Source organism: Salmo trutta, chromosome 37 (assembly GCF_901001165.1).
Source record: "Salmo trutta chromosome 37, fSalTru1.1, whole genome shotgun sequence".
NCBI classification, from domain to species: Eukaryota; Metazoa; Chordata; class Actinopteri; order Salmoniformes; family Salmonidae; genus Salmo; species Salmo trutta.
The window spans coordinates 21,998,918-22,016,817 of record NC_042993.1 but is presented as its reverse complement, the minus strand read 5'-3'; the positions used below and the strand labels follow the sequence as shown (position 1 = coordinate 22,016,817).

The following is a 17,900-nucleotide window of genomic DNA, read 5'->3' as shown; positions in this document are numbered from 1 at the left end:
CAAGACTGAGGGTTAACAGCTAATGGTGAACAATCTAAAATTATCCTCGTTATGTGCCCCTGCACAAAGGGATAATTAAGGGTTATTAATCTGGGATAATCTTGATTAACGTGTGGATGATAGCAGATATTTTTGCTCAACCTGTTGACAACATGAAAGGCCAAACAAAGGTCAAGTGTCACAATCACATTGCTTTGAGTTCCATTTGGATGCTTATGCAATTTCAGTTCCCAATTTAACAAGATCTCTGTGGGATTCATCAAGACCTGTATTGGATTACTTGCACAACAATATGAGTATGTGGGTGAACTATTTGTCCTTTCACAGCCACCAGAGTTAACCCAGTTTCCTATAAAAGTCAAACACATGATACAGGTTGAAATGATGTGGGAAACGATTATGTACAGATTTCCGACTAGACACAAAGCAGGACCTTACTTTCTCGCAGACAGGCTGCAGAGTCAGAGTCGTGATTCATGTCTGCTATGCTCACCACTTGTGGACAGAGTGTGGATGCTGGCCACCCACAGAGGTTTTAATGGTCCAACGGTATGAACAGACAGAAGTTAGAAAAGTGGGTGTAGCATGGTAGTAGTGCTGAGCAAGAGGTCTTGGTAAGAGGGGAGGGTGAATACGGCTTTGTTCATAGCCTTGCTCAGCTGACAGTCGCGGCCGAGTGGCGGGCTGTGGAGGAATCTAACATATAGGCATGGTGCAGGACGGTCAACATGGGTGCTGGGAAGCCAGTGGGACGGATGCCGCTGTTGGACTGCAGGCCCAGAGGCATGGATATGATGGTAGGCTGGCTCAGAGAGTCGCCCAATATTTTCGCCATGCACTTCCCACCCAATGTCTAGTTAGTTCATTATTGGTTATTGCGACCATCCATGTCAATGTTATAATTGATAATGATGTGAGGGCCAAAACATAATTGTAGAAAATACATGTATGTTACAACTTAAATAACTTGCTCTGGGAATACTTTCATTCCAGGCAACGTTTCCCAATTCATTCAGCTATATCCCTTCATGGCACAAAGACATGCATTCCACCTGGGATTAAATCTGATCACTGACCTGATTGTTCCACTGCTGTAATACTTTACTGCCTTTTCAAATCAATATTAATGAGAACCTGTTTGGCTTATCTCACAGACTGTATACTTCTTCAGCTGTGTCACTGATGAATGCATTGATAGGTCATTTCTCAACCTTACGCAATGACTTCTCTGCATGGTACCTACAGGCATTTTGTGGGAAACTGTAGAGCTCAGGCTTCTCTGCCATTTGTAAAGGTCCACTCTGCGGTGCCTACACAAGTGGGAGTGGAGTTACAAGTGAATATGCATGAGAGACAATTTATTCCTTGACATGAAATGGTAAAAACCATCTGACAAGAGGAAATGATGGAAAGCTCCAACAAGTTTTTGTGAAATGAATTGTCTTTTAACCTCAGTGAATAGTTATTGTGAAGAGTCAAGATGTCCGTCAATGTAAAACAAGGATCCACGTAACCAGTGAATGGGTGGCAGCCGGGAAGACTGGCATAGAGTGGCGTGCCCTTTCAGAATCACTGGCACATTCTGGCGAGAAGGTGTAATGTCCTGGATTTAGCCATCAGGAGCTCTGGCACCAGCGGTGGCGATACCGTGGTTTTCAGTTGCCTGCTCGGTCAATAGAGGTAGGCCAAGGCTGACATGAGAAGTTCAGAACGGTTCTCCTTGAATACCTAGCATAGGACTTCAATGAGGGAGGGGGGGAAACAGCCAGTAGCACGCGTTTCACACCCTGACCCAGGCAGAAGGTACAACAGGGGCCTCTCTTTATGGGTCCCACAGCACTGAAGTAGAAGTCAACAACAGTAACATGAATAAATGTGATTTCGAGTTGAAATTCTTTTTAGATTTGACACAAATGCTTTTAATTGAGTATTGCCATTGAGCTAATGCGTCGCTACATTATCCACTGAAAAGAAACAACAATGCATGAGGTTTGTTTAATGACTACTGGGGCTGTAGTCTAATCACACTGGTCTGGCACACTGTTGTGTTGAACGGTGTCTTGTTAACAGTTGTGAGTCAATAGGACCACAGTCTACTTTCACAAGAACCCTTTTGGAAAGATTCTGGAAACCCCTGTTCAATCTTAAGTCCCTGGACAGACATACAATTGCCTTTGTGTAATGGCTATTATCAAATCAAATCAAACTTTGTCACATGCGCCGAATACAACAAGTGTAGACTTTACCGTGAAATGCTTACTTACAAGCCCTTAACCAACAGTGCAGTTCAAGAAGAAAATATTTACCAAGCAGAGTAAAATAAAAAGTAACACAATAAGAATAACGACGCTATATACATGGGGCACCAGTACCGAGTCAGTGTGCGGGGGTACAGGCTAGTTGAGATAATCTGTACATGTACAGTGAGGGAAAAAAGTATTTGATCCCCTGCTGATTTTGTACGTTTGCCCACTGACAAAGAAATGATCAGTCTATAATTTTAATGGTAGGTTTATTTGAACAGTGAGTGACAGAATAACAACAAAGAAATCCAGAAAAATGCATGTCAAAAATGTTATAAATTGATTTGCATTTTAATGAGGGAAATAAGTATTTGACCCCCTCTCAATCAGAAAGATTTCTGGCTCCCAGGTGTCTTTTATACAGGTAACGAGCTGAGATTAGGAGCACACTCTTAAAGGGAGTGCTCCTAATCTCAGCTTGTTACCTGTATAAAAGACACCTGTCCACAGAAGCAATCAATCAATCAGATTCCAAACTCTCCACCATGGCCAAGACCAAAGAGCTCTCCAAGGATGTCAGGGACAAGATTCTAGACCTACACAAGGCTGGAATGGGCTACAAGACCATCGCCAAGCAGCTTGGTGAGAAGGTGACAACAGTTGGTGCGATTATTGGCAAATGGAAGAAACACAAAAGAACTGTCAATCTCCCTCGGCCTGGGGCTCCATGCAAGATCTTACCTCATGGAGTTGCAATGATCATGAGAACGGTGAGGAATCAGCACAGAACTACACGGGAGGATCTTGTCAATGATCTCAAGGCAGCTGGGACCATAGTCACCAAGAAAACAATTGGTAAGACACTACGCCGTGAAGGACTGAAATCCTGCAGTGCCCGCAAGGTCCCCCTGCTCAAGAAAGCACATATACATGCCCGTCTGAAGTTTGCCAATGAACATCTGAATGATTCAGAGGACAACTGGGTGAAAGTGTTGTGGTCAGATGAGACCAAAATGGAGACCTCTGGCATCAACTCAACTCGCTGTGTTTGGAGGAGGAGGAATGCTGCCTATGACCCCAAGAATACCATCCACACCGTCAAACATGGAAGTGGAAACATTATGCTTTGGGGGTGTTTTTCTGCTAAGGGGACAGGACAACTTCACCGCATCAAAGGGATGATGGACGGGGCCATGTACCGTCAAATCTTGGGTGAGAACCTCCTTCCCTCAGCCAGGGCATTGAAAATGGGTCATGGATAGGTATTCCAGCATGACAATGACCCAAAACACACGGCCAAAGCAACAAAGGAGTGGCTCAAGCCAGTCTCTAGACCTTAATCCCATAGAAAATCTGTGGAGGGAGCTGAAGGTTTGAGTTGCCAAACGTCAGCCTCGAAACATTAATGACTTGGAGAAGATCTGCAAAGAGGAGTGGGACAAAATCCCTCCTGAGATGTGTGCAAACCTGGTGGCCAACAAGAAACGTCTGACCTCTGTGATTGCCAACAAGGGTTTTGCCACCAAGTACTAAGTCATGTTTTGCAGAGGGGTGAAATACTTATTTCCCTCATTAAAATGCAAATCATTTTATAACATTTTTGACGTGTTTTTCTGGATTTTTTGTTGTTGTTATTCTGTCTCTCACTGTTCAAATAAACCTACCATTAAAATTATAGACTGATTATTTCTTTGTCAGTGGGAGAACGTACAAAATCAGCAGGGAATCAAATACTTTTTCCCCTCACTGTAGGTGGGTGGCGAAGTGACTATGCATAGATAACAAACAAACAACGAGTCGCAGCAGTGTACAAAGGGGGGGGGGGGGGGTCAATGTAAATTGTCCCGGTGCCGATTTTATGAATTGCTCAGCAGTCTTATGGCTTGGGGGTAGAAGCTGTTGAGGAGCCTTTTGGTCCTAGAATTGGCGCTCTGGTACTCCTTGCCGTGCGGTAGCAGAGAAAACAGTCTATAACTTGGGTGACTGGAGTCTGACAATTTTATGGGCTTCCTTCTGATACCGCCAATTATATACAGTTGAAGTCAGAAGTTTACATACACCTTAGCCAAATACATTTAAACTCAGTTTTCACAATTCCTGACATTTAATCCTAGTAAAAATTCCCTGTCTTAGGTCAGTTAGGATCACCACTTTATTTTAAGAATGTGAAACGTCAGAATAATAGTAGAGAGAATTTTTTATTTCAGCTTTTATATCTTTCATCACATTACCAGTGGGTTAGAAGTTCACATACACTCAATTAGTATTTGGTAGCATTGCCTTTAAATTGTTTAACTTAGGTCAAACGTTTTGGGTAGCCTTCCACAACCTTCCCACAATAAGTTGGGGGAATTTTGGCCCATTCCTCCTGACAGAGCTGGTGTAACTGAGTCAGGTTTGTAGGCCTCCTTGCTTGTACACACTTTTCAAGTTCTGACCACAAATTTTCTATAGGATTGAGGTCAGGGCTTTGTGATGGCCACTCCAATACCATGACTTTGTTGTCCTTAAGCCATTTTGGCAAAACTTTGGAAGTATGCTTGGGGTCATTGTCCATTTGGAAGACCCATTTTCGACCAAGCTTTAACTTCCTGACTGATGACTTGAGATGTTGCTTCAATATATCCACAGAATTTTCCTACCTCATGATGCCATCTACTTTGTGAAGTGCACTAGTCCCTCCTGCAGCAAAGCACCCCCACAACATGATGCTGCCATCCCCGTGCTTCACGGTCGGGATGGTGTTCTTCGGCTTTTTCCTCCAAAATTAACGATGGTCATTATGGCCAAACAGTTCTATTTTTGTTTCATCAGACCAGAGGATATTTCCCCAAAAAGTACAATCTTTGTCCTTATGTGCAGTTGCAAACCGTAGTCTGGCTTTTTCTATGGTGGTTTTGGAGCAATGGCTTCTTCCTTGCTGAGCGGCCTTTCAGGTTATGTCAATATAGGACTCATTTTACTGTGGATATAGACACTTTTGTACCTGTTTCCTCCAGCATCTTCACAATGTCCTTTGCTATTGTTCTGGGATTGATTTGCACTTTTCGCACCAAAGTACGTTCATCTCTAGGAGACAGATTGCGTTTCCTTCCTGAGCGGTATGATGGCTGCGTGGTCCCATGGTGTTTATACCTGCATACTATTGTTTGTACAGACGAACGTGGTACATTCAGGCGTTTGGAAATCGCTCCCAATGATGAACCAGACTTGTGGAGGTCTACAATTTTTTTCTGAGGTCTTGGCTGATATCTTTTGATTTTCCCATAATGTCAAGCAAAGAGGCACTGAGTTTGAAGGTAGGCCTTAAAATACATCCACAGGTATACTTCCAATTGACTCAAATGATGTCAATTAGCCTATCAGGAGCTTCTAAAGTCATGACATCATTTTCTGGAATTTTCCAAGCTGTTTAAAGGCACAGTCAACTTAGTGTATGTAAACTTCTGACCCACTGGAATTGTGATAGATTATTTCACCAATAACTCACTGTGTTTGTAAACAATTGTTGGAAAAATTACTTGTGTAATTCACAAAGTAGATGTCCTAACTGACTTGCCAAAACTATAGTTTGTTAACAAGAAATGTGTGGAGTGGTTGAAAAACGAGTTTTAATGACTCCAACCTAAGTGCATGTAAACTTTCGACTTCAACTGTAGGTCCTGGATGGCAGGAAGCTTGGCCCAGTGATGTACTGGGCCGTTCGCACGACCCTCTGTAGCGCCTTACGGTCAGATGCCGAGCAGTTGCCATACCAGGCGGTGATGCAACCGGTCAGGATGCTCTCGATGGTGCGGCTGTAGAACCTTTTGAGGATCTGGGGACCCATGCCAAATCTTTTCAGTTTCCTGAAAAGGAATAGGTTTTGTCGTGCACTCTTCACAACTGTCTTGGTGTGTTTGGACCATGTAAGCTCATTGGTGATGTGGACACCAAGGAACATGAAACTCTCAACCTGCTCCACTACAGCCCCGTCGATGTTAATGAGGGCCTGTTCGGCCCGCCTTCTCTTGTAGTCCACGATCTGCTCCTTAGTCTTGCTCACATTGAGGGAGAGGTTGTTGTCCTGGCACCACACTGCTAGTTCTCTGACCTCCACCCTATAGTCTGTCTCATCGTTGTCGTTGATCAGGCCCACCACTGTTGTGTCGTCAGCAAACTTAATGATGGTGTTGGAGTCGTGTTTGGCCACACAGTTGTGGGTGAACAGGGAATACAGGAGGGGACTAAGTACACACCCCTGGGGGGCCCCAGTGTTGAGGATCAGCGTGGCAGACGTGTTGTTGCCTACTCTTACCACTTGGTGGAAGCCCGTCAGGAAGTCCAGGATCCAGTTGCAGAGGGATGTGTTTAGTCCCAGAGTCCTTAGCGATGAGCTTTATGGGCACTATGGTAGGATAGTCTTAATCGTAGGTCATCAATTTTATTTTCCAATGATTGCACATTAGCAAGAAGAATGGAAGGCAGTGGGAGTTAACTCGCTCGTCTCCGGATTCTCAGAAGGCTGCCCGATCTACGGCCCCTTTTCCGGCATCTTTTCTTCACGCAAAAGGCGTGGATCTGGGCCTGTTCCAGTGAAATCAGGATATCCTTCTCGTCGGACTCGTTAAAGGAAAGTTTCTTCCAGTCTGCTGTGAGTAATCGCTTTTCTGATGTCCAGAAGTTATTTTCGGTCATAAGAGACGGTAGCAGCAACATTATGTACACAATAAGTAAAAAAACAAGTTACACAAAACGCAAAAAAAAAAAAAAAAAAGCACAATTGGTTGGGAGAATGTAAAATGTCAGCCATGTTCTTTGGCGCCATTCATTATATCAATAAGTAATGTAGGCTTAAAAGTTTGCAATGGTCATTTATTTCTTTTTTTGCCATGTTTGCCATTACATTAATTGTTTAAAACCAATTTCTTCATTATACTGCAGTTGTATTAAAATCTATTTTACTTTCACCTGTCAAAATGAACATGTACATGATGTACTGAGATACTGTATGTTAACAATTTAATATATAAAATAGAAATGCCTGAACAAATAACTCTAGACAATTCAAAGCAAAAAAACATGACAGTACTGTATTAGGAATTCATTAATAAAACCGAGAAAATAGACTGCATCCTTGTGGTAGAGGACTGCCATCTTGTGCCATAGGTCATCCACCACAAAATAAACAACTGCAACCCTGAAGGCAACTGTTTTTTTTACGGAAGTAGAAAAAGAGACAGAAGTGGCTGAGGTGAGAAGTGGAAGACCTGATAGTGATTTCTGAATGTTCAAATTATGTTAAACATGATACGTCCATACCATCTCTCAACCCTTTCACCAGTTCAGTCCATACAGGCTTTCACTGGCTTTTTTTATTTGGAGGCTAAGGTCCTCTCCCACTCCACCTCCACAACTTTGTACAGTTCCATGGTGGCTTTGGCATCCTCCACGGACGAGTGCCCCTTCTTCCCAGTCTGAGAACACAAGGGGAATTCCTTGTTACTACAAAATAACATTAGCTACACAATAAGAGGTTTATTAGCTTACTACTTTTGTCGAGACAAGAAAGAACAACCCAGACTGAATCACTGTAGATTATATTCAAATCAATCCCATTTCAATCAGAAGTCTCTTCTCACCTGGATGTTGCGGTTGAACAGGGCCTTGGTGAGTCTTTTCAGTGAGGCAACATCTTTCTCTGGAAAGCCAGCCTTCTGGTTGAGGAGAGGAATGCGGGATGTGTCCCGCGTTAAGACAGCAGGGTGACTGTAACTCAGGGACTTGAAGTCATTGTGGACAGCATGCCCTATCACTACCTTTCCTGCAAGGATCTTCAGTATCTATAGGAGGGGGGAATACAAATAAGAGATCAAATGATATCATGGTCATGTTTAGCAAAGTAAAGGTCCAAATAGAATAAGGGGCAATTCCACTGTAACAGATTTACGCTTTGACTCAGTTTTTTCACTTGAAAATATATGCCAAACAAAAACCATTGATTTCAAAGTTTAACAAATCATACAACCAATGTTCCCTCTAAAAAAAAGTATCACTGAGCAAATTTCAGGTCTGCTGAGTGCAAACTTGAACGTTGAAAAATTCTGTGCAATTTCCGTCACGCGTTTACTGTGAACAATGATGCTGTTCCCGCTTTAGGTTAGTTTTAACAGTGGTCAAGTAGGCTACTGTGAGTATTTGATAATAATGTAGTACTACCATCAAAATCAACAGTAGCAGCCAATGTGTGGGGTTCAATGTAGGCCTACGTTACATGAGACTTTGGGGGAAAAAAACATGCAGGGCTTGACATTAACCTGTTAATCCACTTGACCTTAAGACGACAAAAAAGGTTGTGTTGTTTGATGCAAGAAAGCACTTCACAAAATAAAATGCATAATTATTCCCATACCATTGCTACAGTGAATCAGACAAATTATGCTACCCTGCCTATTGGCTACTTAGCTTATTCAAGCCTGTCTCAAAATACAACACTACAAAGCTATTTACCTGACTCGCTTTTCAAAGACAATGCTTACATTTTGTGCTCTTGTAGGAAGCAATCAATCCTCCATTGCCGACTACAAATGTTATATAACTGGGCTAATAACTCACTAACTAGCAAAGGATATGAACAAATATGCACACGTCACTACACGTAGCTCTCGCTTTGATCTAAAAAAAAGCGCATCTACTCATGACCGCTCATGCTGTAAAAACAGTCCAGTTCAAAATGAATGACAAGTGTTGATATTAGTTGGCAGGGGTCTTTACTTCAACATTACTGTGTTTTGATGTATTTTTGCTACCTTTTAAGACTTTTTCTGGTATATGTTTTCTAAGACCCCTTTTCCATCTGTTTATCCAGAAATCAAAGCCTTTGCTAATATCCCATTTTCATGATGGATAATGGTTGAAAAATGTATCTATGCCTTCATTTCCTCAAAATATAGACTCTTAGCTTTCATTTGACACCCAATTTGATATGCTCATAGGTCCTTTACGGTGGAAAAAGGTTAAATGGAAAACATATTTTTCATCCTCCTTTGAACATTCTCTTCCGGGAGCCTTCTTACCTCCTTCCTGGCATGTTGAAATGGCATGGCTTTGACCAGCTGATGCCAGGAGATGCCACTCCAACGAGTCCGGTAGTCAGTGACTGCGTTGGTGGGCTTAATGTACTTGTCATACACCACGTCTCCATCATAGGAGACAATACTGCATCGTGCCAGCTCACTGTTGCGACCCTTGGGGCCCGTGCCAACCATCTCACAGTCCAAGGCAAGGTACTTCAGGGGGTTACAAAGGGGGGCCGACCCCCTTGGAACAGGGGCACAGCGGGCAACAGTCCTGGTGGGTGGGGTTTGGTGCCCCGGGGTGATAGTCGAAGTGGATTGCTCAGGATTGGTGGAATTCTCCACAGTTATGGTCAAGGATGTTGAGCTGCTTGTGGATGATGCAGGCTTGGAAGCAATGCTTCTAGCATGATCTGACCTGGGTATGTGATATGAACTTTTACTGTGAGTATTCTGCGTGTGAGCAATGCTTTTGTTGTGTGCAGCATTGGGTTGAGACGGCCGGTTGGCCCCATTGCGCCAGGGAGGTGGGCCCTGATGTTTATTCCCCTCTCTGTGATTGTGCTGGTTCTGCTTTTTGTTGAGGTAACCCTTTTTCTCCAAGAGTCGCCGCCTGTTGATGAATGCCTTGTGTTTGTTGCTTCCCGATGAGTCCTTACAGCGTCCACTGCTGCCAGAACAGTCCAGGTTTAACATAATGTCAGACATCTTGGAGGGGAATCTTCCTCAGCTGGAGCTGGGTTTGTTCTTGGACTAAAACTGTTTACGTCCCACTCCCTCCAACAGGACATACAGGCATTCACTGCTGTGCAAAATTAGGTTCAAATATTTGCTTTAATCAAATGTCATTCTGGCCCAATTATCATGACATCAATGGAAGCGGTATTGTGATACCTGGACAAAAACAAAATTGAGTTCTGTTAACAAAGCAGATGGTATGTCTGAAATTGTAGGAAAACATTCTAGTCATGACAAACAGAGAAGCCAGCTAGTTAGCTGTTTATATAATTTAGCTAGTTTGGTACTAGCTTAGTATGAAACCCATTGAGCCCACGTAGCTAGCTAGCCACAATCAACGTTAGGTATTTTCGAAGAGTATGTGTAATCCGTGTAGTGTAAACGTTAGCTGTCAGGATGATATTACAGTCAAAAATACGGTTTAGGCGAGCTAGAATTGGGTCATTGGCTAGCTAGCTAACTAGCTATAGTAATACTAGCTAGCTCTAATGCTAAGATTCCCGAAACAGCGACTCGAACATTAGCTAGCTAGGAATGAAACTATATTCTCCAGACAGACTAATTTAACTGTATGTCTTCACTCATATTGTATCATGATAATATGGTGGTGCACAAATCAGCGTTATACAACAAATTACACATATACACCGACCTATAAACATAGCACCATGCTCCGACTTCCTTAACAGCCGACTACTTCCGGTTCAGAGGTCGTGTTGCGATACACATGATGGGTGTACGCTGTGAGGAAGAGCTACAAACACTTATTTCTTATCGTCGTTATATAAAACTCTTTCACTCCGACTCTGTTTAAATAGCGTATTGTTGAAATGTTTAATGTTCACAATTCATAACCGGTTGTTGTAGCCAGTCAGTTGCCGATGCGACGGTCGAATGATGTGCTCACGGACACTTTCAGCAGAGCAGCAAAGAGAGTTGGCAAGAAATCTTACATGTTTATTGTCGACATACAAACACATATCCGATTCCTTCATAATTGTACGTAGCAAGCAACGCATTCTATTTCTATGTTTTTTAAGTTAAGCTGCTGTAGGTTCTTATACGGTGATTTGATTATAAGATGATCACGTGATATACTGCTATCAAGTCTTGAGTCCTCCACTTCAGGTTGAAGTTTCCCCTACAGATCTAGGATCAACTTCCCCTCCCTCAATCCTGACCTAAACGATTATTTGGAAAAATGCAAAACTGACCAAAGGTCAGCGTCTAGAGGCAACTTCACCCTACACGCTCCCATGATGCTTGATCCCTTTCTCAAAGGGCCCCTGGATAGATTTCTCTAGCTACTCATCAATTAATGTGTTATTGACAATGCATGTACAAACTATTGTACTAGTGTAAAACATGAACCCTGGTCTAGCTCACTCTCGTTTCCAAAACGGCTCTGCAAGACTAAAGCCGGGAAAGGCCCATATGTCCACCCACTCTGCCAAGAGTGTTCATCCACTGAAGTTGTTGTCTGCCCTGTGGAAGAGGGGCAGGGATGTCCAGATTTTATCCTAACGGGCCTCCATGCCTGAGGGGACCTCAGTGCCACCCTCCTTCGCCACTTTGCCAGCTGCCCTCACGTTCGTGGCATCACCTCAGTGGCGTTTTGCTACATGAAGGTCACCACCAGCTACAACCCAAACCCCCCTGGCCTCATAGCCCCTCCCCTTTCCCCTTTGCCCACCAATGAGACATATCACTCAGTTTGGCTACCCAATGAGCTCCTGGGTGCAGGGGTTGCTGGGACATCAGCTGTCCTATAAAGCGCGGGAGGGGGCGTGTCACGCCATAGAGGACTACGTGCACAGGCTGCGGGAGGAGAGTGGGTTGCTAAGAATGCACTGTTATCGGGCAACCCTGGAGATAGTTATCAGGGAGGTGAAGCCAGAGCTGCGCAGGCCCGGAGTCCAGGCGATAAAGAAAGCACATCTACCCTTTACAGAGTGAGTGTTTACACAAGTTTGTATCCATACCTCTTCAGTCTGTATCATTAGGCAGCAGCTTTCACTGTATGTTAGGATGAAAACCTAAGAAATTCATCCTTGCATATGTCTCAGAAAAACCTTTACAATTTGGTATTATCCTTGTGTATAATGATAATCATTTTGAAGATCACATTTAGGAATTCAGTAGCTGCATTCTCTCTATATAGCCTTTAGGTCAAACATTATCATCTATCTTATATGTACCCCTGACCCCCTCTCACCATGTACCCACAGGTATGCCCGTCTGGGTCGGCCCCGCGTTGGCCTGCCCCCTGACCTGCCCCTGGACACCTGCAGAGCGGGGGCCATGCTGAGGCAGGAGGGTCGTGTGGTGGTATACTTCAGCGTGGCTCTGCAACTGGCACCGGTGGTGTAGACACTGGTGTTGCTGGACAGGATGCTATACCTCCAGGAGAAAGGTGAGGAAATGTACAGAGACTGTGTGTTATCAGATCTTGTATCTGGATTCCATACATCTTTTTTATGGGCCCAGTGCTAACAGTAAAGGTGTTATTTGTTATTGCTTGATTGTTGGTGTAGGTATAAAGAGTCAGCTGGTGCCATTCTTTGACCCTGCGTTGACCCTGAAACCTGGTACTGATGGCTTTGACACCTCTAAAACCGTGTGTTGTGTTCAGAGTTTACTACCTTACTCATTGGTCCTCAAAGACTTTGGAGTGGAAGTTTAGAAGTGAGTATCTATGTCCGAATATCCGTGTGAAAACCCAGCAGTGTTGCAGTTCTTGACACAAACCGGTGCGACTGGCACCTTCTACCATACTCCGTTCAAAGGCACTTTAAATCTGGATTTGGTTTCATTACCATATTTAGTGAAACTCAAGTGCATATATACATTAAATCAAATACCCTAGTACACACACCAAAACTTTTCAAATGTTCAAATCAACAACAAAAAACGTAGACAGTCCGGTGCATCGCAGATTCAAAACTGTTGGACAGCAACATAAAACTAAAGCACTGATAATTGGGAATGAGATCAGAATGACTGCTAAGGCTTGATCCATAAATTAAATAGGTTGCCTAGCCTACAAACCTAAAACAATCCATATGTACAAATCAAAAGGCCTGATTAACATGACATCAATAACGCAGCCACATCCCGAGTCCCCACTGCTGATGCATTAAAACATCTAAAGATGGTTTCGTTTAAAACCTCTGAACAATACTTTAATGAGAACAAAAATCCACTTTGGTTAAATAAAAAATGTTTTCAAAAGATGTAGCCTATGATGCAACACGCATGATCATTTTAAAGAGAACAAAAACTACTTGCCCTACAGTACATTTGAACACCACCACAGAAGCTTCGCTATTAGGCATCTTCCCAATTAAGTTGCCTAATTTTGTTAGGTCCTAGTTCTCCAAGTAGCCAATCACTCGCAGCCTACATCTTCCAATGCATTGTGGAAAAATGTGCATCAAATTCTACTAGATGAGCCGAAATTAGTAACATTTAAACCATACCGGATTTTGGAAAATTACATACTATAAAATGTTTTCCCATACTGAGAATGCGTCATGCACAATTGCATTGTTTCGTGTTATTGGTTAATTTTGGTAGCACATCCCCATATCTGGTTCTCAAAGCTGAAATAGGTATGACATCTGGGCATTTAAAGTATACTTGATTTTCAAAATGTCACATACTATAAAACTTTTGCATACTCAAAATGGCCTATTTAGAACGCAAGTATGGGTATTCGGACATGGCCAGAGTCAAATTACTAATATTTCATCACAGAATGTGGAAAGAAGGAGGGCACACAACCATACATGTAATGCAATTGCTTTTCCATATTGTTTGGACAAAATTGCTTTTTTTGAGAGAATGTACCCCTTTTCTGGCAAATTGTGTAAATGAATAAAGACTAGTATTTAGATTTCACCTGATGAATCCTTAGTTATTTTCCAAAGTCTGTTTCCAGTGGTCACTGTCATGAATTCTCTCAGGGATTGACACATTCATCACTGACACTCAAATCGACCTGTACAGTCATTTTGAAGGCTGATTGAAGGATTAGTTTAACGTGGCCAATGTATTTTACGCAGCAGTCATACACGAAACCCTGACATCTTGCTTAGTGCACGCTCATATTTTAAGCCAGCAAGCTCTAGACGTCATAAATCTTATCCAGACCTAGTTTGTTGGTCCAGGGTGGTACTATTAGATTTATTCAACCAGCTAGAGTTACATCGTGATCAACCACATTCTGTAACAGTTGCAACATACCATTGGTCGTATCCATGACTCATGACCACAAATGTTCCTTCTAGACAGTATGATGTACCTCTGACTCGAACCACAAATGTTTCAAGTTTTAATCTGCGCCACACGTGAGTTTGTTACAGGGAGTGTTCAACGCAAATGACTGAAGCATCCAGACTCCAGTATTAAGTTGTTAGACTGCAGTGTTGTTGCCACCAACACATCGTCACATGCTCTAAAGCAGTTTCTCTTTTACATGGATTTAAATCAAGCGTTGCATTTCATTAAGATTGGGGAAACTGATTAGGATGCAGCCAGTCTGCTTTGTGGGAACTTTTTCCCCCCCCTTCATCTCTGGAGATTTGCATAGTGCACACCTGAGATAGGAAGTCATTTTAGAACAGTGTTTGGCCGAAAATGCAAACAGAAGGTGTTGTGCATTTCAGTACAAAGCCTTCACTAAAATGTTGGGTGCAGTTTGCCACGTTTAAGCATAGGTGGCAGACCAGGGGCCATATGAAGAGTCTCAGTACAAGTGCTGTTTTATGATCAAGTCCGTACCGTCCATGTAAGCTTATTCACGGATTGAAAAAGCAAAACTGATCCTAAATCAGCACTCCTACTCTTAGACGATTGATTCATACGGCCCAGAGTTCATGCAAAAGACATGTACCAGTAACACGCATTCAAGTCAATGAGCTGAGTTTAACATTTAGAAAGACAGCAATGATCACCTTTATTGATCTGAGCAGAATGTTACTATTAGTGCAATGAGAGCGATAGTACACTGAAACTGCCCAGTCCAGGATGCTCTACAGAAGCAATCATTTTACAACAGTGAAAAGAGCCTTTGTTAGAAATTACTACTATGTGACAATAATATTGAAACATTTGCCTGTTTGTCAAAAGTATAAAAAATTATTTCAATCAAATGAAAACATGCGTTTGTTTTATTAACAAGGAATAATGAGTAGAAAGGCGAGGTCACAGACTGTTTCCCAACTCATTCATTCAGGCCCTGTACAAAGAACTCGTTACAGGCCACCGTCAGCACAGAAACCAAGATGACAAACTCCTGGAAGTCCACTTCGCCATCTTTGTTTTCATCCAGATCACTCATGATCTTCTCTACTACCATAGGGTCCTTGCATGCCTGAGAGAGAGGAGTAGAAACAGTTAATGCATCGAAAGGTAGGCCCAGACCAGAAGCAGCCGCATGACTCTTGGAAGAATTGTAGATAAGAATTGGAATAGGCAATGCGCAGAAAATTGCACAAAGCCAATCAGATGGGAAGCTCGATCTCATGCCATTGTTATACCCATCAAATCATTTTATATCTATGAAATGCCTAGGTGATAAGTGTCATTTCTAGGCAAGGCCACAGTATTATTGAAATTATTCTAGTACAATATGTTGTGAAGGGTCCCACAACTGTTCAATAAATCAAGACTTCTCCAATGCCTGTATGACTTGCTTAGGGGCAGTTTTAATTTTGTTTATGTCGATTAAATGTAACAGAATGTCATATTGAAGCCACATATCCCTCCACGGGACAGTATTAGGAATCAAACTCACCGCCAGGAAGTCACTCAGTTCACCCTGCAACAGATTCTTCAGCTCAACTTTGCTCAGCTTGTACTTGTCCCCTTCTTTTGAAGAGTAGGAGTGGAACACTTGAATTAGCCCCTCCATTGCACTCTCGAGTTTGGAACCCATTTTACACTGCTGTGAATACCTAAAAGAAATGTAAGGGACAGGTCAAGCCATGACAGTGTATAAACAATAAGATTATACAGTAGAAGTCAATTTGCATGAAGTGAACTCCTTACTGGTTCCTGTTTATTTTGATATGAAACATTTGTCAGTGTGTAGAATATTGTAAACTGTATGCAACAGCCACTGGGGCCAGTTTCTTTTTAGCATTTAATCCAGTTCAAAATGATCATGTGGGTTAAATTCTATCCCCCTTTCAAATTTGGTGTTTGAAAAACAGTCAATTATGATCTAGACAGGCATCACATAACTAGCAACCCATGAATTAAAATCTTTAAATAATACAGCGACTCCAGCAGCAACTAGGATTGAAAAATATTGATCCAAAGGAGAATGAGACATTGCTATTGGTTGTCCTGGTGAGCACACTTCAACAATACAGCCCTGGTGGGCCTACAGAGGAAACAGTCATACCTTGCTGTTCTCAGGGGTCCATGATAAACCTTCTGAAACGATTGGTTGTCTCAGTAAGGTTATAGATGGTTTCACAAGCTATAAACTGTCATCCCCAGAGACAAACAATGTAGCCCATTCTTTTGTGATGTGTGCAGCTATCCTAGTAATTCAAGCTCTGAAGGGGGGGGGGGGGGGTAGGCCTAATGTTTGATGCATCTAAAGCACACAACACCCCTGAATCAAGCATTATTTGATAAGTTTAGACTGTGGTTCTGTTCCTTACAAATGTGATCGGCTATGTGAAAACACCCTCAAGGGCTGTTGAGGCAATTTGACTGAAAGCACACTGAGTGAACAAAACATAAGGAACACCTGCTCTTTCCATGACAGACTGACCAGGTGAAAGCTATTATCCCTTATTGATGTCACTTGTTAAATCCACTTCATTGTAGTTGAAGGGGTAAAAACAGGTTAAAATAAGGACTTTAAGCCTTGAGACATGGATTGTATGTGTGCCACTGAGGGTTAAAGGGCATGACAAAAGATTTAAGTGCCTTTGAACAGGGAAAAGTAGGTGCCAGGCGCACCAGTTTGAGTATGTCAAGAAATGCAACGCTGCGCAATAGTGTCCCCATTTGTATTAAGAACGGTCCACCACCCAAAGGACGTCCAACCAAATTTACAGAACTGTGGGAAGCGTCGGTGTCAACATGGGCCAGCATCCCTGCGGAACGCTTTTTACCTTGTAGAGTCCATGTCCCTGACAAATTGAGGCTATTCTTAGGACAAAAAGGGGAAGGTCTACCTAATATTTTGTACAGTGTATAGCTGTTATTCCATTCAGTATAGGCCCAAAGCTCATTTGCTGAACTTTTTGTAGGCCTAGTTTAAGCCAATTATAAAAACAGATTGCAATAACCAAAAGAGAACCACTATAAAATAGAAACCCAAATGCTACAGATTCCCCCAAAAAGGACATTTGATTTCTCTCACCTGGTAACCCATAGGCTGCATGGCACAAACATGTACATATGCTCAACAAGAAATAGGCATACAGGTTATGTTAAAATATATATATATATATATATATATATATATATATATATATCATAACCACGTTCTCTACTCACCTCAAAGCTGATGACAAACGAAGCAGAAGTGGCGTCGACTCTCATCTTACCTCTTTTATGCATCTCACCTGAGACAAAATTAAAATCAGGCGCCTCCCACCGGTGAAACCTACAACATCACGGATGCAAATGACACAGGTAGGCCTAATTCATTTGACCATGTAAGGTTACATTTCACGGTGCAACTACTAATTATAATTATTATACAGAATATATTAGCCTATCGCATAAACAATTTAGTATACAGTCGTATAGGCTGTATTTAACAACGACGTCTTCAAATGATGGGAACTATTGGTTTAAAGCAACTAAAATGACGGACTTCCATTCTGAGTTTAGTTGC

General features: G+C 42.4%; 3 protein-coding genes across 4 annotated transcripts; 1 reads left to right on the top strand and 2 right to left on the bottom strand.

The window, feature by feature from the left end:
• Positions 1-7,079: 7,079 nt before the first annotated feature.
• Positions 7,080-10,775, bottom strand: LOC115176787 (interferon stimulated exonuclease gene 20-like 2). The gene is made up of 4 exons (XM_029737078.1): positions 10,689-10,775; positions 9,299-10,192; positions 7,865-8,065; positions 7,080-7,699 (listed from the first exon to the last, which is right to left on the bottom strand). Exons 2-4 carry the CDS (start codon positions 10,004-10,006, stop codon positions 7,598-7,600), a joined length of 1,011 nt encoding a protein of 336 aa, XP_029592938.1. The 5' UTR covers positions 10,007-10,192; positions 10,689-10,775; the 3' UTR covers positions 7,080-7,597.
• LOC115176790 (protein RRNAD1-like) lies at positions 10,594-13,936 on the top strand. The gene is made up of 3 exons (XM_029737081.1): positions 10,594-11,988; positions 12,265-12,449; positions 12,571-13,936. The coding sequence occupies exons 1-2, from the start codon at positions 11,732-11,734 to the stop codon at positions 12,404-12,406; spliced, it is 399 nt and encodes a 132-aa protein (XP_029592941.1). The 5' UTR covers positions 10,594-11,731; the 3' UTR covers positions 12,407-12,449; positions 12,571-13,936.
• Positions 13,937-14,976: 1,040 nt separating this feature from the next.
• Positions 14,977-17,646, bottom strand: LOC115176791 (protein S100-A1). 2 transcript variants are annotated; one of them, XM_029737083.1, is made up of 3 exons: positions 17,558-17,646; positions 15,834-15,993; positions 14,977-15,410 (listed from the first exon to the last, which is right to left on the bottom strand). In XM_029737083.1, the coding sequence occupies exons 2-3, from the start codon at positions 15,972-15,974 to the stop codon at positions 15,261-15,263; spliced, it is 291 nt and encodes a 96-aa protein (XP_029592943.1). In that variant the 5' UTR covers positions 15,975-15,993; positions 17,558-17,646; the 3' UTR covers positions 14,977-15,260. The 2 variants fall into 2 exon arrangements, with proteins under 2 accessions (XP_029592943.1, XP_029592942.1); XM_029737082.1 differs by lacking the exon at positions 17,558-17,646 and having other exon boundaries at positions 15,834-16,018.
• Positions 17,647-17,900: the final 254 nt, after the last annotated feature.